The sequence below is a fragment of the Pseudorca crassidens genome, chromosome 1, assembly GCF_039906515.1.
Source record: "Pseudorca crassidens isolate mPseCra1 chromosome 1, mPseCra1.hap1, whole genome shotgun sequence".
Lineage (NCBI taxonomy): Eukaryota > Metazoa > Chordata > Mammalia > Artiodactyla > Delphinidae > Pseudorca > Pseudorca crassidens.
Window position 1 is genome coordinate 153,564,420 of NC_090296.1, and position 21,920 is coordinate 153,586,339.

At 48.9% G+C, this 21,920-nt stretch overlaps 1 protein-coding gene and 1 non-coding gene across 6 annotated transcripts in view; one reads left to right on the forward strand and one right to left on the reverse strand.

Annotated features, from left to right (window-relative positions):
* The window catches only part of WDR37 (WD repeat domain 37), a 59,665-nt gene extending 39,508 nt beyond the window's left edge, over window positions 1–20,157 (forward strand). For 2 of the 5 annotated variants that reach the window (XM_067699934.1, XM_067699943.1), the window contains exons 10-14: window positions 1,229–1,469; window positions 2,623–2,764; window positions 14,076–14,210; window positions 14,665–14,779; window positions 17,672–20,157. In XM_067699934.1, the coding sequence (XP_067556035.1) occupies window positions 1,229–1,469; window positions 2,623–2,764; window positions 14,076–14,210; window positions 14,665–14,779; window positions 17,672–17,803 (765 nt within the window). In that variant the 3' untranslated portion in view covers window positions 17,804–20,157. Of the gene's footprint in view, window positions 1–1,228; window positions 1,470–2,622; window positions 2,765–10,063; window positions 10,196–14,075; window positions 14,212–14,664; window positions 14,780–17,671 lie in introns of those variants that run through there. The other 3 variants (XM_067699950.1, XM_067699961.1, XM_067699970.1) reach the window with 3 other exon arrangements.
* TRNAW-CCA (transfer RNA tryptophan (anticodon CCA)) lies at window positions 7,059–7,131 on the reverse strand. Its single transcript has one exon. It is a non-coding gene; the product is annotated as a tRNA-Trp (tRNA).
* Window positions 20,158–21,920: the final 1,763 nt, after the last annotated feature.

A 21,920-nucleotide genomic window follows, 5' to 3' on the forward strand; every position in this document is an offset into this window, starting at 1 on the left:
TTTCCAAATAAAATTTAAAAAGCACTAATTTTGTCAGAGGGACTATTACATATAATACTTAGATTAAAAAACTTAATAGTTTATTTAGAATGTAAGGTTGACTTTATTTTCTTTAGGATTTTGTTTGTGTTGGATGCAGGGACTTTTCTTGCTTGAAAGTTGCTGCCTCAGGGCTTGGAGGTTCCCTGGGGACCCCAGCTTGAATTTGAGATGCACCTGAGGTGTGGTCGGTGCCGGGACCACTCCGCGATCTGCCATGAAAGGAAGAGCAGGTGGTGCTCCCTCATTACTGCCCAGCCCGAGCCTTGTGCTTGGATGGGCAGCACTGGTTTTCTTAAGCTTTGCTGGCTAGTCTCGGCTCAGGTTACATCCCTCTATTGTGTGTGTATACATGACATACATCCGTGTGCTGTGTGTCCATGTGTGTGTATGCACGACATGTATTTCCATACCTATGACATCTGCTCCCGTACCCATGTGTGTGCACTTGTGCCCAATGTGTGTCTGCCTCCCGCTGGCCCATACGCTCTGTGAGGCGGGGCCCCAGGCCCACATCACCTCCTACATAAGTTCCACATGGACATGCCAGGCAGCGGCCATCTCCCCTTCTCTGCTGTGTGACCAGCATGTGGTCTGGCACCGTGTAAGCACCTGATAAATATTTGTTGAATGAATACACCGTATTTTCTTAAAGACCTGAAGCCTAGGGTGACTATTAGGTTTTTTGTTTTATCCTTAGCTTTTGATAAAAGATTATTGATAATGTAGGAAAATAAAGTGAACTCTAATGTCTATTAACATAGCAATAGAATTCTAAACGTGTTTTAAATAGGCTTCTGAGAACTGAATGTTCCTTTTTTTATTGTGACAAATTATTGATTTTCAGTTGTGTTTAGTTTTATTACTTTTCTCCTAATCTGTGGTGAAAGCTTAAAATGTTGAAAGTCATTTTATTTTCCCCTTTTATTGGTTAGTGGAAATGAACTGTAGCTCATTTGATGTTGTAGCCACCTCATTTTTTCTTCTTATGTTTGGCCCAGGGTTTTAGCCAAGTAGGAGATGGTGAAGTTGATACACAGTCACTGAGCACTACTTAGTACCAGACACCCACTGGTGTTGGTCGTAACGTTGGTTAAGTCCTAGAAGGACAGACAGTAACAGTGCGATTGTGCAGCCGTGTCTGGCAGCCTCAGGATTCCCAGGGAACCGCTTCTCTGCTCTCCCCCAGCAGCAGCTCTGTGGCGAGGACGAGGTGGAGTGCTCCGACAAGGACGAGCCCGATGCAGACGCGGACGCATCCAGCGACTGTCCCACCATCCGGGCGCCACTGACATCACTTAAGAGCCACCAGGGAGTGGTCATAGCCGCCGACTGGCTGGTCGGGGGCAAGCAGGCGGTGACGGCCTCGTGGGACAGAACGGCAAACCTGTATGACGTGGAGACGTCGGAACTTGTTCACTCCCTGACAGGTGTGCAGGCACTGCATTCCCGGTTGTGTGCAGACGACGTCTCGTCTAGAAGGACTCTTGGTTCTCTTGGTGCAGCTGTGATTTTCAGAGCTCCTTTATGATTAATAGAGCTGTTGGTAGTTAAATTTATCTTATCTTCGGGGGAGTTAATTGCATCTAGATACATGCAGTATCCAGATATTTGAATGTGGTTGTTGTATTAGTTTTCTTTTGCTTTGTAACAAACTTCCACATGCTTAATGTCTTAAAATAACATGAATTTATCACATTGTGCCCCTGGGTCAGGAGTTCTGGGCACATGCTCGCTGACCCTCTGGTTCTCAGGGTGTCATGGGTGGAGTGAAGGTGTTGGTGGGGGCTGTGCTCTCACCTGAGACCTGGGGTCCTCTTACTGCCTTTGGGAGGATTCCTCTTCTTGTGGCCCATGACTGAGATCCCGTTTTCCTGCCTGTTGTCAGCTGGGAGCAGTTCTCAGCATCCAGAGGCTGCCCTCAGTCCCCCGTGGCCACTCCAGAGGCATCTCACCATGTGCTGTTGGCTTTCTTCTAGGCCAGCAGGAGAGCATCTCTGCCGGGACCCTTTGAAAGGGTCCACCTGACTAGGTCAGGCCCATCCAGGACAATCTTTCTTTTGATTAACTCAAAGCCATGTGATTTGGGGGCCTTAGTTATATCTTCAAAATCTGTTTTGCTTTCAAAATGTACCGAGATTACCAGAGCATTTGCAGGTTCTTCCCAAACACAAGGGCAGGAATCCTGCAGGGTGTGTACCAGGGCTGGGCATCTCTGGGCTGTCTCAGAGCTCTGCCCATCACAGGCCTTTGTGCGTGTTTATCGGTGAGTGCCTTTCCTCATTGAGTGATAAAGGTTGTGTTCTACCGAGTGCTCCACCTGTGTATTATTAGAGGTTATTCTGCAAGTACGGAATTTGGAACTGTACTTATTTACACACTCGGCCTGTTGGAGATCTGCCTGACCTTCCAGCCATCGGGGTCAGGAGTGTCCCACCCATACTTGTCCTGCTCTTCCAAATGCACGAGGGGAAGGAACACGGGTCCCACCTCAACCCACACACCATTCCCGCAACTCCTCTTACCGGCAGCATAGCAGGGGCCTGCCTCCCTGTGACCATCTGCCCTTCGTCTTTGTCGCAGGGCACGATCAGGAGCTGACGCACTGCTGCACACACCCGACCCAGCGGCTGGTGGTGACCTCCTCCCGCGACACGACTTTCCGTCTGTGGGACTTCAGGGACCCTTCCATCCACTCCGTGAATGTTTTCCAGGGCCATACGGAGTGAGTCTCAGTTGCTTAGATGTCTCTTTTTAACTATTCGAGAAAGAAGTTTTGCAGGTAGACGTTAAGACTCAGTTCTTATTTTAATTTTCAGTGTTAATTTCCAACTCCACTGTTTTTCAGAATGGCTACTCTCCCAAAACACTTAGCTCCATTTTGGAAGATTTCACTGATGTCCCCTCCTGAAACTGGAGGTGGGCAGGAGGTGGGGAAGGGCCAGGAAACGCTCGGGTCATGGCGTGAACAGCAGAGCAGTTCCCTGCCCCTCCTTGTCCTCGCGCTGGGCTCGTTCTTGTCTAGTCTTGACATCACGCATGTTTGCAGGGCTGTTCCGGGAGAGTCCCCACGTCCCACCCTCTGCCTGGTGGGCAGAGCTGCATCCCGACAGCTCGCCCCCCACATGCTTTTTCTCACCCCATGTGACCTTCCCACTGAGTGATGCCCAGCCTCCCAGCTTCTCGGCCTGCAGTCTGGCCCTCTCCCGGTGGCCCTGTGCAGCCCCCGCTGGCACTCCTGTCACCCGCAGCTCCCAACCATGTCCTGTCACCTGCCCCCGCTGTCCTGCAGGGTCCCTCCTGTACAGCAGTGCGTCCGTAAAGGCCAGATCGCGGCCATATCAGCGAATGCTTCTTGGCAGATGAACCTGCTTGTCGGCTGCTCCAGTCTGATTTCCCGTCTTTGTCACACAGTCCTGTAAACGAATCCATTTTCTGTGTTTAATGTTAGGTACTAAATTTTAGATTTAATGTTCAAAATTAATAAATGTTCAAAAGGAAGCCAGGACAGTGTTCTTCTGGAAGCTCGAGGTCAAGAGGTTGGTGTGTGCAGCCCCAGGGACTGCCCAGCTGAGTGTGGGCTTCAGTGGGAAGGCCGTCATCTGTCAGAGGGGCGCGCTCCTGCTAGGGGGACCCCGGGCTCCCCCAAGTCCCTACCTCCTGTGGCCGGTCCTGTTTGTGGAGGGGGGATCCTGCTGGGGTGCCCAGGGGCCCAGGAGCAGCTGCTCTTCCCTGCTTTTCAGGCAAGTCACTCAGGGCCCAGGGAGCAGAAGGGACCGTTCGGTCACAGTGCGCTGGACGAGCCAAGACTCTGCCCACACAGCCCTACTCCTTAGTCTGCACGTCTTTTTTCCACGTTTCTCATTTTAAAAGTTTAAGCATAACATAAAAGTTGAAAGAATAGTCAGCAAATCCCCAATTACCCTTCTCCTAGGATCACCCATTTTTATTTTTCCACATTTGCCTCTGTCTCTGCAGACACATGTGCAAAGGGCTGGATGTACAGCACGCACTCGTACTTTCTTTGGCTGAGGCTGTGTCTTTGAGAATAAGGACATTCTCTAAATATCATGGTATCATTTCCACCTGAGAAAAATTAAAAACAGCCTGTGACAGCTTCTGACATCCAGCCTATGTTCACATTTATCCCTGTTGTCCTCAGAGAATCTTTTATGTTTTTTTAAGGTTTAATTGAGATTCATTCATTACATTTAGATACTATGTTCCTTGGTCTCTTTTAATCTGGGGCAGTTCCACCCATTTTGTTATCATTACTTTTTGTGACGTCGAGTTTGTGTGTGGAATGCAAGCCAGTCTCATGTGGAACATGCACCCTCTGCATTTCTTCTGCGGCTTCCTTTCTGCCGGAAGTCTCATAGCCACTGCTGTGTGTGCCGCGTCCCACCCATCACTGCATGACTGGGGACGCTGGCCTGGACCACAGGTAGTGTCTGCCAGGTGTCCCCGCAACCGTGAGGGTTGACACGTTGAGGTGCATCTTGTTTCTCAGCGATCTTCCACCCAGTGAAAGGTCTGATGTCACAAGGGTCCTTGCCTGAATCAGTTATTCCTTTGAGAGTTGGGAAGGGATGGTTTTGCTGATTCTGTCCTTTCTTCCTGCGTAAGCTGGCGCTTTATTCATTGGCATGGTTGAGAGTTAGTGCAGCCTCGCGGACCCTCCTACTCTAGGGTGATGGGCCTTTGTGGCCGTGAGTATGAGCGATGCTCAGGCTGTGCCAGATTCACTGCCGAGCGCCCCATGGCTGCTCTTCCACGAGACCCTCACTCGGCCAACTTGCCACCCTGGCCCGGCAGGCGTCTGTCCAGACTCACCCTGTGCTGTCCGCCCCAGTCTCCTCACTGAGCTGGCCCTGCTGGTGGTCCTGGACCGAGCAGAATCTGGCCGGAGATCCAGGGCGGGTGGAGGAGTCTCGCATGGAGGGCAGGCAGTCCTTGTGGCGCACGGGCCTCTGCCCTGCTCGCTTGAGCCTCCCCTGCTGCACGGGGTGGGGTAGGCCTGCGGGGGCAGAATCCAGGAGGCTCCCCTGGTGAGTGTGGAGCACGGTGAGGACTCGATGAGTCCTGATGGCCTCCTGCCCGTCCGTGGGTAAACCGAAGCAGGGTCCTCAAGATTGCCGGACTCTGAATTTGGTTCCAGGGAGCTCTGTCTCCATGTTATTTGAAGGGTCTTTTGGTCACATTCTATTTTCAGTTGCTCTATTTAACTTCTGAAAGTTTTTATTTTGTTTTGCACAAAAAGCCAAGAACTTACTTGTCTTACTGGGAGTCGATGGAAGAGCCTGGTGTAGCTTTGAGAGCATGGTAGCAGTGGCCTGTTCCCACCTGTCTTCTCTGATTGTGGAGGGTAGCAAGTACTGTGTCATGTTTAAAATACCTGTTTAGTTGTTGGTCTGTTTTTGCAGCTGGTAGGTGTGTAAAACGACGGTTGTTTTGGAGAGAGACATGAGGAGTGTAACTGGGGATGAAGGACTTATTTCCAGTATGTGACACAGTTTCTTAGGTTTGTTTTCTCTAATGGGATCAGGAGTGGCTTAGAGTTGACAGGGTGCTGGGTCCGCCCCTGGGGGCCTCTCCCAACCCCGACCTGAGACGTCGGTTCACGCTTGAGTTCACTTTTACTACGAGGACACAGGAGCTTTTGGATGGTAATAGAATATACGTAAAGTACCGCTCTTACTTAGAGTATTTACGTTTTCTCTTTTCTTGCTCTGTTAGGATGAGCTAGCATATTTCGTTGATGTGTAGATACAAACATCAGTTTTAAAAAGTTCTCTCTTTGGTACTAATTTCCTGCAGTAAGTGTCAGAGAAGGGGAATCTTCACCTTTTTTCAAGCCTTCGTGAATTGGTGGGCTGGGTGAGGGGCTGGCTTTTTTGTTTCCTGTCGACTTTACGGTTGTGGCTGCACTGGGGCCCACAGGCCTTGCAGAGGCTACAGGCCGTGTGGTCAGCAGATGGGGCTGCAGGCTGTTCTCTCCCTTTTGGAACCACCATCCCACGTTAATCAGCTGTAAGCCTCTGGGAATGACTGCAGTTTGGAAAAGCAGGAAGTGAGACATTTTACAGGCTTTCAGTTAAGGACTCTTCCTAGTCCCTGACTTGACTGCTGCCTTTTTGTGTCTGGCACGGGTCTTCTGGGGTCGAGCCATATGACACGTGGTATCCACGGAATGTACTCCCTTTGCACGGGGATGTAAGTGTGGACCCACGAAAAGGCGTCCGTTATCAAAACCAGAGTAGAGGGAGCGCTGTTCACTTTGATCAGTCACATCTCCAAGCAGCTCCGGGTGTCCTGCCTCCCTTCACATCTGTAGGGATGCCCATGACCCCCCGTGCTTGTCCCTATCTGTCCACCGGCCCCAGCGTTGGCTGTCCTGCCTGCACTTCCAGCTGGAGACAGTTGAGATGTCCTCTCGGGAGCTCACTTCAATGCCTGCAGAGCTTGCTCCTGGGCTGGGAGGTGACTGAGTTTTCTGGGATGGTTTTCTTGATCCTTTTAACCCGATTCTTTTCTGAACATTAAAAGCAACACTCAGAAGTGCTGTTCTCTGGAGCATTGCTGTTCTTTCCTTGTGTCGCCCTAAAATGTCCACGTGGAATGTTTTCAGTGGATCGTCACTTAAACAGAGGCTGTATTTCTTAAAATCACGTGACCACATATTTCACATTACTATGATGTGGAACACACTTTGGAAAAGCCTATCTTAGGGCATATTTTCATTTATAGGAACTCAGCACAAATTCTTTAGTAAAGTATGTTAGACTCTCACATCTTTCATAATGTGAATAATTCAGTTACCTATATGGGTAATTTGAATTTTCTGTGTTGCGTTTTCGTAAGGCAAGATGTAGTGGTATAGGCTTCAACATGACTGGCTTAGTTCTGCAGTCCAGTTTCTCTGGGAGCTGGGGGAGAGTTTATTTTTTCCCTTTTCATTTTCTTTTACCAGGTCTTCGTTACTGGGTGTGGGATCTTTAGTTGTGGCATGTGGGATCTAATTCCCTGACCAGGGATCGAACCTGGGCCCCCTGCTTTGGGAGCACGGAGTCTTAACCACTGGACCACCAGGGAAGTCCCCTATGCCTTTTTGAGAAAGTAGGGTTTCACTGAAAGATAAAAATCTGTAGTCAAATGGGTCCCCTTGAGATTTGTGCTGCATTATTTTTGGTGGGTAGAGAGGGCTCCCAGATGGAAGGTCTGTTTTAAGGTTTTCCTCATAAATTTTTAGAAAAGACAAAAAATGAACCCTTTTGTTTTTTGGTATGTTATGTTTATTTTCACTCTGTATTATGAAATATTTTCATTATATTAGGAATTTTAACATAACAGGATTTACTTAGTGGAATTGGGGGGCTGTATTATTAGACTAGCGTTTAGTGGCCCAAGGTGTACCAGTTTGCATGAAAAGTAATTTTAGAAACCTTATATGACAAACTTTTCCTAATAGTGGGAATTGTAATGTGTGCTATTCTTGGAAATAATAGAAATGTTTAATTGGAAAAATTTGGAATGTCATAGGAATTTCAACTCTTGGCAGTTTCTGTCTTATGTATTTCTGTCATCAGCTGGAATTGAAATCCAGTGCTTTTTATCTGAAATGAGCTAAATCCTTATGTATTCATGTGTTTTCCACCTGACAGTGTAACTCAGGGAGTGAGCCACTTCAAGACAGCCTGGTGGGGACAGTGCCTCGGCTGCTCTGCGTACCTTGCGCTCAGTCGGTGGGGCTGGACTTTGACCTTGTGGGCTGTGGATACAGAGACGTTCCTGAAAGTGGCTCTACTATAACAAAACCTATACTTAGGTTAAAACCACTGCTGCTCTTGAGAGATGCCCGTGTAGACTGTCCTCTAAAGCAGGGGTCCCCAACCCCTGGGCTGCAGACCGGTATGGGTCCACGGCCTGTTAGGAACCGGGCCGCACAGCAGGAGGCGAGCGGCGGGCAAGCAAAGCTTCATCTGCTGCTCCCCGTCGCTCCCATTACCGCCTGAACCATCGCTCCCATTACCGCCTGAACAAACCCGCCCCCCTCCCCGCCCCGTGGAAAAATTGTCTTCCATGTAACTGGTCCCTGGTGCCAAAAAGGCTGGGGACTGCTGCTCTAAAGGGAGGCTCCTGATCCCTCTCCTCCCAGCACCGCTGCCTCCTGTGGAGCTTGGTAGAGTCGTCACCACCACCCCCCCCCGCCCCCCGTTTTTTAGATTCATTTTGTTTTGTTTCAGTTGCTATAAAAAGGGACTGACAGTTGAGGCAGTCACTGGTCATTAAGCTTCCCCTGTGGGTGGCCGATGACTCCAGTCTGTACCCAGCTGACAGTATTTACACGTGCGAATAAGCTCTGGCATTGAAAATATCTGAAATAAGCTCAACGCGGGTAAAATATCTGAGAATGCAAAGTTTTTTGTTTCTTTCTTTTTTGCCTTAATTCTTTTCATATGATTTTAACTTCATCCCCCAAATGTGAACTTAGGTACTTTCTTGTCTAAAGAAAATAAGACATGGCATCTAACAAAAACTTGGTTTAAAAAAGTTTAGAGATTATAATGATTGCTTTAAAGTTATGACATTTTCATATGCTTCTCTTGCCAGATATCCAGAGATCTAAATTCTAGATCTTATGCTTACGAAGGTGAAAGTAGCTTTGAATTTTGTGTCGTGCTGTTGACAGTTTTCTTTATGCTAGTTTTTTTTTTTTAATTAATTAATTAATTTATTTTTGGCTGTGTTGGGTCTTCGTTTCTGTGTGACGGCTTTCCCCAGTTGCGGCGAGCGGGGGCCGCTCTTCATCGCGGTGCGCGGGCCTCTCACTGTTGCAGCCTCTCATTGCGGAGCACAAGCTCCAGACGCACAGGCTCAGTAGTTGTGGCTCATGGGCCTAGTTGCTCCGCGGCATGTGGGATCTTCCCAGACCAGGGCTCGAACCCGTGTCCCCTGCATTGGCAGGCAGATTCTCAACCACTGTGCCACCAGGGAAGCCCTATGCTAAGTTTTAAAGAGAAAAAGTGTTTTGACAGTGTGATACTTTTAACTGGGTGGTGGTTCGATTTAACTGTTGAATTCTGTGCTTGGTCAGCGACACAGCATGTGTGCAGGCCTGTGCTGGAGGCGGCGGCAGGTAGGGGTGGTTGGCAGACCTCTGCGCTGGGCTGAGAGTCTGTCATTCCTGGTCTTGGTCTTCAGCCCTCGTCTGTGATGAGGAGGAGGAAGAGGGGTAGCAATGACTGCTGGAGGAAGGAGAGGCCCGGGGCACCACAGGGGCCTCAGAACTCGAACCTGAACTTTCCCCAGTTTACAGCCCCTTCTCCATATGCCTGGGAGTCTGCTTCTGTCTTCTGTTCGCTTGGGTAGATTGAAAACAGTTTCATTTGGGGAAGTGTAGAGACTTACGTAATTTCTGGCAATAGATGGTTGATATCTGAGGTTACCATCAAACCAAGGCTGACAGCGTGAACTCCCCATAAATTGCCCCGTTTCCGATTTTCTCAGCTCTGTTTGCCCAAAGACTCTGCTCAAATTCTTAGAGACTGGAGTGGCAGCCATGGTCTCAGAAATGTGATCTGACTGCAGTGGTTATGAATCAGTGGATGTTTGTCTTGTCATGGAAATGGGCAGAGGGCATGAGTGGTGGTGCGCGGCAGCTGCCGGGTGGGCGTGTGCACCTCGCACACGTGGGCACTTTGTGGAAAGATCTTGGGAGTGTCTCTGTCAGCGGCTGAGGAGCCATCTCCTTCTTGCTCGCTCACCTTGGCTTTAGAGGTAGGTAGTGGATATACAGTAATTTAGTTACTGATCCCTGGTGATACATTTAAAAGTTGTTTGAAATTCAAGAGATAGTTTTGAAAAGTAAGAGGAGATTTAATATTTCTCCATTTATCCTTTTTAAATTCCTCATTGAAGAAGGGCTGATTAGTAACTAATAAAAATAAGGACTTAAGGAAATTAGTGCATTTAAATGCCTCTTTGTTGTGAGCTGATTGCTTCACTTCTCGTTGAGGTGACCCAGAGCAGCATCGTCAGGTTATTCACACAGATGGACACCTTCCCGACTGCGTCGTTACAGCCTCACTGAGACCTACCCGAGGCACGTCTGGACCTGACACAGGTGTTGGCAGGACCCCCTGAGCGACGGCGAGCAGTGAGCAGCGTGGGGAGGGGGCAGCTGCCGGGCAGAGCCTGGCTTTGGGAGGTGGTAGTGACGGCGGGAGGTTAGTCTTGGCTTACGTTACACACACACACACGCACATGTATCTGCACACACATCACGGTCTGTGCAGCCTGTAACACTTCTGGACAGACACGTTTACACGTGCATGTATATGTTTCTGCACACACGTCATATTCCGTGCAGCCTGTGTCACTTCTGTTGGGAACTCCACATGGTTCTGAGGCACATTTGCACACGACCTCGGGCTGTCAGGACCCTCTGGCACCTGTTGTCCAGCGTTAGGGGAGTCACCCCACGCTCTGGTGGGAGAGACGCTTCGGGTGGACTCCTTGTTTTACCAGCGAAGAAGAGGTGCCTTTCCAGCCCCGGACCATCCCCACAGACCCAGGCTGGGCCCTCTGGCTCCAACTTTGCAATTTAGGGCCAATCTACTAACGTATTTGAGAGTAAAAATCTTGTAGTTCCTAATATATTTCTGACTTTTATCTTATGAATAGGGCTTGTTTATATCATATTACTTTCAAAACTTATGAACAGATGTTTTCCTTTTGGAAGATTTAAAAAATAAACCTTTGAAATTCTTTACTTCCCAATTTTTATGCACAGAATCATGTCACATTGATACTGGGACAGTGGCTATTAATTGATGAGCATGTAAGCAGATAAACTCTTGGACTCAGAAAATCAGGGGATGGAGCGTTAAAAAACTTGAGGGAGATCACTCCCCCCCCCCAATCTAAGTGGAATACGTTCCTCTCAGATTTCTTTAAATTATTGATATAATTGCAGCACTCAAATCTGACTTATGGTTGACTGTTACATTGTTTGGTAAGAATGAAATCACGACCAGGTTTCACAGAAAGGAAATCAGAGTCGTGACCCTTGATACTGCAAGTGTGAAGTTATTATATCAACCTTACTGATTTTAACTTCTCTGTAATCATTTTAAATCAGGTTGTGTGGACCTGTCATCTTTGAATAATCTGTGGAGAAGGTTCTTATTAATTCGGTTAATAAAATGCTGAGGAGAATTTAGCCTAGTAAGAGCAGTGCTGTTTTGACTCACCCCTTGGAGCCCCTCTCTGTGGCCATGGCGGGCACATCCCCAGAGCTCTGGCATGGGTGCCGTTGGTGGGAGTGTTGGTGTTAGGACAGAGCCCGGCCCTGCAGCGCACCTGTGTCCTCCGCCAGCGTGGGCTATGGGGACGTTGTCACGCGCCCCCTCTGTTGCGTGTTCTCTTGTGGGAAGCAGGACCAGGCACGCGAGAGGTGTGCAGTCTGTTGAGGAAGCAGTTCTGTGGTTCAGGCCCATCGCGAGGTGAGTTGGGAAACTCTCGACTGACCCTGGAGAGGGCGGCTGGAGAGAAAATAACAAGCGAGACCGAGGCCCTACACGCTATGTGCGCTACCTGCTTTCTTCCAGGAGCAGTTGGACTTTAAGTCCTGAAAAATTATGTGTGATGCAAAACTGACTTTTCCTTTGAATGTTTTTTATCTCAGGGTCTGCTTTTTTGGGAGCCGGCCCTCAAGGATTCTCCAGAAGTGTGTTTCATTTGGAGATGAGTTTTCTGTTTCTCATTCAGGCATCAGAGATCTTGAAACACAGGAGACATGAGTCTCTAACTTCTGAAGAGCACTCCTGATCGGAAGGGCAGTGCTCTCTGAGATCCTGGGTGTTGCCGAAGACTTGTTACTCTGTGGGACGTTTAGCTTGGAAGACACAGCTTGGAAGCCAGTGGTCAGGAAGGAAGGCGGTGGCCCGAGCCCCTGCAAGCAGCACCAGTCACAACAGGTCTCCTGCGTGCGGGTGCGGAAAGGCCTTCTGGTCCGTGTGTCATGTCACGTCTGTGGGACTGCACTTCACGTGCCCTGCCGCGATCCTAAGCAGGCGAGAGCCACCCGATGCCTCCTGGGGTCTCCCCAAAGGTGGAAGAGCCACAAAGGTTCAGCCTGGGTCCCTGTTTCTGGAGCACTTGCTCCTCTGGCTTGTACTTCAGGTGGGAAAGTGTCACTTTGCTCCGTCGGAAGCTACGTCCTAAGAATTAGAGATAGGAGCCCTGCAGACGTTGCCCAACGTGGAGCCAGAGGAGTCGCTCGCTGCCTCTGTCTCCCAGGCTGGCATTTTCCACATCATGTATTTCCTTACTTTGCTGGAAAATTTCAGCAGAGTGTTACACAAAGCAGCCATGTCTCTGTGTGGTGGGGGGACAGCTGTCAGTCCTAAAGAGGAGCACGAGCTCTCTGGACGCTCTGTTGATTGAGGCCCATGGAGGGAGCAGAACGTTCCAGGCTGTGCAGTGTGTGTGGTGAGTAGGTGCCGCGCCATCAGCTGGAGGCACACACTCAGCTGCTCTCGGCAGTAAGATAAATGAGGCAGTGGGAGCTTGGCGGAGCCGAGCCTTCCTACCCGCCCCTGAGGGACCTGCGTCGGAGGGGCCTTTAGAAGGATGGCCTCACCAGCTTCTCCCTTTGATGCCCTACAATACCTGTCAGGGTCGTGATTTACTGAAAACCTGACGTCTTTCAGCATTTCATTAACATAGAGTTAGACGAGCTTTTGTGGGGACTTTTTCCCACTAATTTAGCAGAATGTTAACTGAAATTTAACTTGGCCAAACCTCCTGAGGCCTCGAGTCCACAGAGAAATCACAGGCAGCAGAGGGATCTGCCCCCAGAGCCTGGCCAATGGCCGAGCTGCTCAGACAGTGCTGTGCCTCGGCCCTAAGGGGCAGCAACACCTCGTTTCTGCTCAAGCCCTTACGGTGTCCTTGTTCTTCAGATAGGGAGTTCGGGTGGGTCATCAGGTTGCTATTCAGATTTACCCTTACTTCTGCCTTTCTCCCTGTGGCGCACGTGGCCTTTGATTTTAACATAGTGCCCTCCATCCATCCACGTTGTCAGAAGTGGCAGGATTTCATTCCTTTTCATGGCTGAGTAACATTCCATTGTGTGTGTGTGTGTGTGTGTGTGTGTGTGTGTATATATATATATATAATATATATATATATACACCACATTCTCTTTATCCATTCATCTGTCGATGGACACTTAGTTTGCTTCCATGTCCTGGCTATTGTAAATTATGCTGCTATGAACATTGGGGTGCATGTGTCTTTTTGAATTAGTGTTTCTGTTTTTTTCAGATAAATACCCAGAAGTGAAATTGCTGGATCACATGGTAGTTCTGTCTTTAATTGTTTGAGGAACTTCCGCACTGTTTTCCGTAGTGGCTTTACCAATTACATTCCCGCCAATAGTGCGCAAGGGTTCCCTTTTCTCCACATCCTCCCCAACACTTATCTCTTGTCTTTTTGATGACAGCCATTCTAACAGGTGTGAGGTGATAGCTTATTGTGGTTTGATTTGCATTTCCCTGATGATTAATGATGTTGAGCAAATTTTCATGGGCCTATTGGCCATTTGTAAACCTTTCTTGGAGAAGAGTCTGTTCATATCTTTTTTTAAACTGGTTTTTGTTCTTGTTGGAATGAAATTTTTTCCCGTGTTCTGATTAAATTGATTGAAAGTTGCAGTTGGGATGGATTTTTTTTTTAATCGTCTGCTGTATAGAGATTTTGGCAGGTTCTGTCTCATCTAGTCCACCTCTTCTGGGAGCCTTTCCTTGCTCCGTTGCGTGGAGAAGTTGAGGTTGAGTAGGAGAGGTCAGCTGTGCTCGGTTGCATGCCCAGTGGAGGTTTAGGCGGGAGGGCCAGTGAGCGGGGTACACGACTCGCAGCGTCCACATCTCCACCCACCTGCCAGGGCCTCTGGCAGCAAGAGCATCTGTCTGTTACGCAGTGTGGACGCGAACTTCCTGACGAGGTTCTGACCCTGTGTCCTTCACTTGCAGCACCGTGACCTCTGCCGTGTTCACCGTAGGAGATAACGTGGTCTCCGGCAGCGACGACCGCACCGTGAAGGTCTGGGACTTGAAGAACATGAGGTCCCCCATCGCGACCATCCGCACGGACTCTGCCATCAACAGGTGACAGTGGTCCTCCTCATGTGAACCCTTAGTGTGGCTTGAAGGGGGCCTTGTGGCTTGTGTCTGCTTCATGTAAATTTGTGTTTACTTGGTAGAGCCCTGGGAAAAGTGGTTTAGACTCCGGGGAAAGTATTTTTTATTGATTCTCTAATGCATATCCAGTATTCTATAAATACTGAAACTTAGGTGTAAAATCATGTTGGTGTATTGAGCTTTGTAAGAATAAGAATGAGCCATTTATGGCCAAAGGTTACTGAGTAGTACATACGTGTAAGTTACATGTAAGGAACTTGGCCTGTTTCCTGATGCCCTAGGCAGATAATACCTGTGGTTTGCTGGTGTGATTTGCCTTGAAGTGTGAATAGTATGAAATCCCTTACTGCATCATAGTCTATAAACTCAGAAACTTGTGCTGTCATTGTTTTGTATGTAACCTGATTTTATCTCTTTGAAGGATCAATGTGTGCGTTGGCCAAAAAATCATTGCCCTCCCCCACGACAACCGCCAGGTGAGGCTGTTTGACATGTCGGGCGTGCGGCTGGCGAGGCTCCCACGCAGCAGTCGGCAGGTACGTGCTGGGGCCGAGTCTGTTCACAGGGAGCCTGGGGTCCTGGGCCCAGCATCACTGATGGATGGGAACTCCCAGCCAGTCTGGGCGTGTCCAGTGCTCCAATAGCCCTTCACAAAAAGAGAGAAATTAATTCTAACAGTGTATCTTATTTAACCAAATGCATCTGAAATAACATAATTTCAATAGATAGTCAATAGAAAAATATTCACGATTTTTACACCCATTTTCTTACTAAGTCTTTGGTTGCTGGGTTTCCATTGGAAGTACTTAGTCTGTATTTGGAGTGCATAAAATTGAAAGCTGGAAACGTTGCCTGATACCTGAGCTGAGCAGCAGCTTTTAAGTTTAAACTGAGATAATCAGGCTTTCAGTTCCTGGTCTCCCCGCTGCATTTCAGAACTCCCTGGGCACAGCAGCTGAACTCACCTCCGGGCAGGCGTGTGTCGTTGTCCTGTGGGGGCAGTGGTCGTGGGTCCTGGGGGCACCTTTCCGTGGCGGTCATGTCTCCATTTAGATGCACTTTCTCGTAAGGCAGGGGGTTGCTCCTGTTTCATCTCGGACGGTGCAGTGCAGGAGCTGGACTCGCTGGGGAGCCTGGGGCTCCGCAGCACCAGCTCAGACCTGCTGAGTCAGCATATGGGGGGGGCATCTGGGAACCTGGGCAAGTCCAAGTTCAGGGCCCAGTCTTAGCGCCAGGGGGCAGCAGGTGGAGCTATAGTGGATGAAGCCCCTGCTTTTGGGCAACACCTGCAGGCTCTGCTCCGTGGAGCCCACACACACCAGTCTCTCCCTGGCTTCCTTCAGCCTTTTCTACATTCACAGTGGAAGCTGTGTGGTGGGTCAGCCAGTCCCTTGTTGTTTCCAACAGGGTCTGTGCCTGACTCTGCAATCAGTGAGTGTGTCTGCACCCCCAGTCTCCTCCGCTGCTCCTCCGCCTTGTCCTGGGAAAAACCTCGCAGCAGTTGCTAAGCCGCGGGCCCAGGGCGGTTTTGGAGGCAGGCTGGCAGGTAGATTGGTAGACAGGGAAGACATCTCTGCTGTAAGTGGCACCAGCTTCCCAGAGGTCCTCTGTCCTTCAGACAAAGCCGTGTCTTCCCTTTTGCAGCTCTTACGTGTACCGTCCCAAGTTAGTTGTGGAGCTTTGTTTTCTTTGAGTGCACTTCATAGACAAACTACTCACGAAATTAGAATAACTCAGGAAAGCTTCACCACCCCAACAAAGCCATGAATTGCTTGTCCAGGCAACTTCACATTTGCGAACTGCTGGGTATCACCGATGCAGCACCTAAGCTGCACCTTAACTGGATAGGATTCTTTCTCTTAGGTGGGCCTGAGTGTTAAATAGAACAGCTGTACAGCGTGTGAGGTCTGTGTTCTGACCCAGGAGCCCAGGTCCCTTCATGGCTTTGAGAATCTTCTCCCTCAAGAAAGGGAGTTCCAAGCAGTTCTTCGTGGTACTAATTCCATGGAGACAGTTTCATTTTTAATTGTCTGTAAACATTCAGCCTTGTAGGAATTGTAGAATTCTGTTGTGCTTGAATTAATTTCCTCCTAAAGTGGTAGGTGAAATAGATTTATTTATTTTGCTTTCTTTTTTTTCTTGGCTGCATTGGGTCTTTGTTGCTGCGCACGGGCTTTCTCTAGTTGTGGCGAGCGAGGGCTACTCTTCGTTGCGGTGCACGGGCTTCTCATTGCAGTGGTTTCTCTTGTTGTGGAGCATGGGATTCAGTAGTTGCAGCACGGGGGCTCAGTAGTTGTGGCTTGCGGGCTGTAGAGCGCAGGCTCAGTAGTTGTGGCTTACAGGCTTAGTTGCTCCATGGCATGTAGGATCTTCCCGGACCAGGGCTTGAACCTGTGTCCCTTGGATTGGCAGGCAGATTCTTAACCACCGTGCCACCAGGGAAGTCCCGAGAGTTTCTTTTACTTATAGAATTTCTGTCAGCTTTTCTGAATCCTACCTCTTGTACCTGTTGTATAATATTATAGTAACATGTTAGTGTATGTATCTGCTATAAACTTTCCAAGTAATCTGCAATATTTTTTCCAACATTCTGATATTTAACTGAATCCCTGAAGGTGGCGGGAATCTACTTGAAAGGCCATCTGTTTTATCCTTGTTTTATTTGGCACCAAAGGTATATTTCTAGCTCCTTTATTACCTGAGCCGATTATTTGTTAAAGTGGTATTTGGGGTCTTTGAGTAAATTTTATTTACTGTTTCCCACGTCACCCAGCCTCATTTATTCATTAAAAATTTCCAAAGTGACCATTTATGTATTCTTCCTGTTGACTGTGATCTGACTGCTATTTTTAAAAAATAAATTTATTTATTTATCTATTTATTTTTGGCTGCATTGGGTCTTTGTTGCTGCACGTGGCCTTCTCTAGTTGCGGCGAGCGGGGGCCACTCTTCGTTGCGGTGCACGAACTTCTCATTGCAGTGGCTTCTCTTGTCGCGGAGCTCAGGCTCTAGGTGCGCAGTAGTTGTGGCACGTGGGCTCAGGAGTTGTGGATCGTGGGCTTCAGAGCGCAGGCTCAGTGGTTGTGGCGCACGGGCTTAGTTGCTCCGCGGCATGTGGGGTCTTTCCGGACCAGGGCTTGAACCCGTGTCCCCTGCATTGGCAGGCAGATTCTTAACCACTGCGCCACCAGGGAAGCCCTGACTCCTTTTCTTGAAGAAAGAATCCTGAGGCGCTGGTGAGCCTCAATGAGTTCATCCGTGTTCCGACCCCTCTTTTCGTGGAGGCTTCTCCACCAGCAACACAGGAGGTGTCACTTGGACTAATTGTGTTCATGGCTCTCATTTCCGTTGGGTCGTTTGGGCGTGTGTGGTTCATCTGGTCCTGCTTGGGGAGCCCTGCTCTGACTGTGCTGTGTGCTTGGTCTCAGGGCCACAGGAGGATGGTGTGCGGCTCGGCCTGGAGTGAGGACCATCCCGTGTGCAATCTGTTCACCTGCGGCTTTGACCGGCAGGCCATCGGCTGGAACATCAACATCCCGGCACTGCTGCAGGAGAAGTGAGGGCACCGCTCTGAGTCTCCTCGGCAGCCAGGGACTGCGACTGCTGGCTCGCCTGGCGCTGGGGAGCCGTTGCTGTGGGTGGTGGATGCTGAGCAGGAGATGTGTGCTCTCTCCAAGCTGTACCCAGCCTGCATGAAGCGTCCAGAGTGTGCCCCTGTTGTTTATTTCTGTGTTGTGTGTGTTGGCATCACGGGCCGTAGAGGCGGAGCCCCTCCCGCGGCTGTTGGTGTTGAGTCCCTGGGTGTGTTGGGGTGACAGGAGGGCGTGGTGTCTGCACAAGTGAAACATGAACCCTGTTCTCACTGGGAGGTGTCAGTGGTCTCCACGTTTCTGGAACGATGATCCGCTTCTGCCTTATCCTGGCAGGAGCGAGCAGGGACCTCATGCTCAGGTCTGCGTGGGGTTCCAGCGTGTGTTAACTCAGCTTCACGTCTGTGTTCTGTTACAGTTCTGTAAAATCAACTTGGATTTTAGAAGTTAAAAAAAGCATAGAATGTTGAATCTGCAACATTTGGATAGTTTATTTTGAAAAGAAAGAGTTTCTGCTCTTTTTATAGAAAATCATTTCAATCTCCTGAAGTCTCATGCTACCAAATTCTAAAATATAATGATTCTAATCACTGATTCCAGGTATTAAGCAAAATTTAAAGCACTTTAGTTTATAGCTATGGTTATAAACAGTTTTTAGAAGTTTCAAATGACTTATCCATTGAATGTGACTTGACCTTTCTAGAAGGCCCTGCTGCCTGAAAACAAACCTTATTTATTTTCTACACCTTGGGTTTGCATGTTTCCAAGTGGGTTCACTTTCTGGGTGGTATTTGAGAGCTAATAATGCAAATAAATGAGTACTACCTCAAAAGCAAAGTATTTGGAAAACTTGGGGTGTCACTGTTACCTGGTTCATGCACTTTTTGATCTAGAGCTGGAACATGAGTTCGTTCAGAAGGCAGGAGAGGCCAGTGCAGCCCACGTACCTGAAGAGGAAAGGCTCCTTCCTCACTAGCTGCCAGCTCCCAGGGGGCGGGTGGCTCTCGGTGCCCCCTCTGCCAGGGAGTCTGTCAGTCTCGCCTTCTTGGGACTTTCTACCTGGTGTTCGTGAGCCATGTTTCTTGTTGAGTTACAGTCTGATAACGAGACATCTCAGTGCCCCCCCTCACATATGTAACCCTTGGAGGCCAGCACTGGGACAGGCACTGGAGGGTGACATTGGAAATGATCGTGATGGCCCAGTCCTGGTCACTGCTTCCGTTTTGTGGTGTCGCGGGCAGAGCGTCCCTAGAGATGGTGCCTCGCCCATGGCTCCCTTTGCCTCAGGGCCTGCGGTAGACCATCTCAGGCCTCTTGCCCTGGGTCGTCGGGTCTGGTTCTGAGATGACTCCTGGCTGGGCAGGAGGTTGGGGCCGGGGAGAACCAGAGCGAGGGACAGACAGCAAGAGTTTTAGGGCAGCTTTATAACAACAGCAGCTCAAGAGCTGGTTATTAGAGTCTGACATTCCCCAACGCTAGGGTCAGGACGGCGCAGGCTGCCGCCTGCCCTTCTGGGGTCTCCACAGCAGGGCTGTCCGCACATGCCAGCTCCTCTTCTGCTTCAGTCTCACGTCTGAGTGTCTTAGAATTACTTTTGGAAACATTGGGAAATGTCTGCAGGTCGCTAAGCCAGATTAAAGAACCAGATCTCTGCTGGATTAAAAAATTGGAAGCGTGTAAACACGTGTGTATGCGGCCACGTGGCCTGTGCAGACGAGGCTCCGCTTGCAGCCGTGTCTCCCTTGCCCCCTCCCCGTTCCTGCCCAGGGCTCGGCCCCTCTCAGGAGCAGGACCCGCTGCCATGGCTGAGAGGGATGTCTTCAGGCATCGTGAAGGAGATGGGGGTAGTGAGTGTGTGTGCGTGCACGTGTGAGTGTCCGCAGGTTTGTGCATGTGTGTGCCTGAAATGAAGTTGTGTGACCAGCTGCCTTGATCATATCTGAAATAGTGTTTGGAAGTGGAATTGGTTTTGTCCATGTGCCGACATGTCAGAATTTCATTTAATAACAAAGAGATGGGTGGTTACTGAAAACTGTGTTGATGGAGAATTTCACGAGAGGTATGTTGTTGGATGAAGGGGCGCCCTTTCTCAACCACTGCACATCAGCTTATGCAGAGCCAAAATCTGTACCTATTTTGGAATCTGAAGAATCCTATGTAAGTCATCTGTTGCTTAAATCTGTGAAAAGTTTCTTTTGGGGAGAAGGTGTGCATTTATTAGTGTTGTGTAGAAGCAGTTGTTTTCATTGTGTTGATGTAATTGTTTTTAAGTGTTCAGTGTCTTCAGTGCAGTATGAAATTCATTAAAAATCCATGTTCTGTAACTACTGTTGTAAAAGTGTTGTTATTAGGAGTCTCTCTTTTTTTTTATTTTGCCTTTTTTTCATGTTTTTGCTTTGGTAAAGCATTGTTAATGGCTATTGAACATCACAATGATATAGAAGGTAAACAAATTAATTATAGTATTGCCCACTTAAAAAATTTTAATTTTAGACTTAAAAGCTCAATTGTGTTATATTTTCTATCTGTTATGCTATAATTTAACGATCCACATTACACTTCTCCATTCCTGCATCACCACCCCAAAATTTCTGAAGGGAGTTAACAATTTGACAAAATACAGGCATTTGCCAAAGTTCCTCAGAGTTTCATAAGATGCTTGTCCTGTTCTTACTACAGTTAAGCTTGTTTGAAAGTTGAAAAAAAATTGCAGTAAGAGAACATAGGCCTGTTTTCCATGGGAGAATGCAAATTAGGATTGGCTGCAGCTGCCTGTTCACCGTTCTGTTCTCACCCATGTGGATGGAGCCGTACCTGTCCTGGGAGCCCCGGCAGGTGGCAGGGCTCTGCCTGGCGTTTCTTGCCTGCCCCAGCCCTGCCTCGAACCAGGAGGCCTCGTCACCCACCTTGCATGGGCCTCAGGGGCACATTCAGTTCCCAGAGGGCAGAAATTCTCCACGATTACTCCCTCACCTTACTCTTCAAAAACATGTGAGTATTGTCTAGATTTCATAATTATATCTTCAGTTACATTTAAAAGTTTGCATATTAGTGTAAAGAACTAAGAAGGCAAGACGTGCTTTGATTTCATCAAAATGCCATTAAGACGTGTCTCCCTCATCTATAGGTTTTCTGTTTTCCCTTAATAAGTTAGAAGTCAAGGAAGTTATTCCAAAAATCGGGAGCACCTCTGTTTTTTATGCAGCATACGATATGTAGTCCATATCGTGGGAAGAGGCTGAAAAGGAAATCATAAAAATTCTGTGAGTTTAAAATCAAATTTATTAAAACGATCTTTAAGCAGCTTTTGGTCAAAATGCAAGTAGATTGAGCAGCCCTTTGGCACTCTGAGGGCTGTGTGCCGTGTGGGCTGGGGCAGAGTCACAAGGGGCTGCTGCAGTCAGTTTGGTCCAGGAGGCGTTTCCAGAGAGATGACATTCAAACTGGAGCCTGAAGTTTGACAAAAGTGTCAGCAAATGAAAGCGGGGGCGAGAACAAGTGGGGGAGGGCACCCCTGATGGAGGTGCTTGAACAGGCCTTGGGAACAGCGGGTTTACTCCACATGCGCCAGGCACTTTGGCATGATGGGGCGGGCGTCCGGTTCCACGGGATTTGTGCTGAGGGGTGAGCTGGGGCAGTAGGGTGGGGAGGGCAGGGCTCTTTATCCCACAGTCAGGACAATTCACGGGCTCCCGTCATTGCGAGCACACAGGCATCCCGCGGTACCTAAAGGACGCTAAAGTGTGTGACAAGAATCCTCCCCCCGCCCCCCCCCCCCGCAATGGTATGGGAATGTGTTGGGAAATTTCAGCCACAGTTTAGAGACTGAGGTATTTTACTCCCTACTGCTGGGCCCCTTGTCACCACCGCCCCACAACTGTGTCCTCCCACCTGGGTGCCAAGCGAGCCGTCGTTTTATGCTCCACTAACCCAAACGGGGCCGTCAGGATCCCTCCTGGGAAATTTTGGAACTAGAACTGAGAAAGTCCGTCTCTCTCCAGTAGTTCGTCTTCGTGAAAATAATGCCAAGTGCTTCAGAGTGTGAAGGGAAAATAACTATAATTCTGTGCTCGGCAAGACTTCCTTG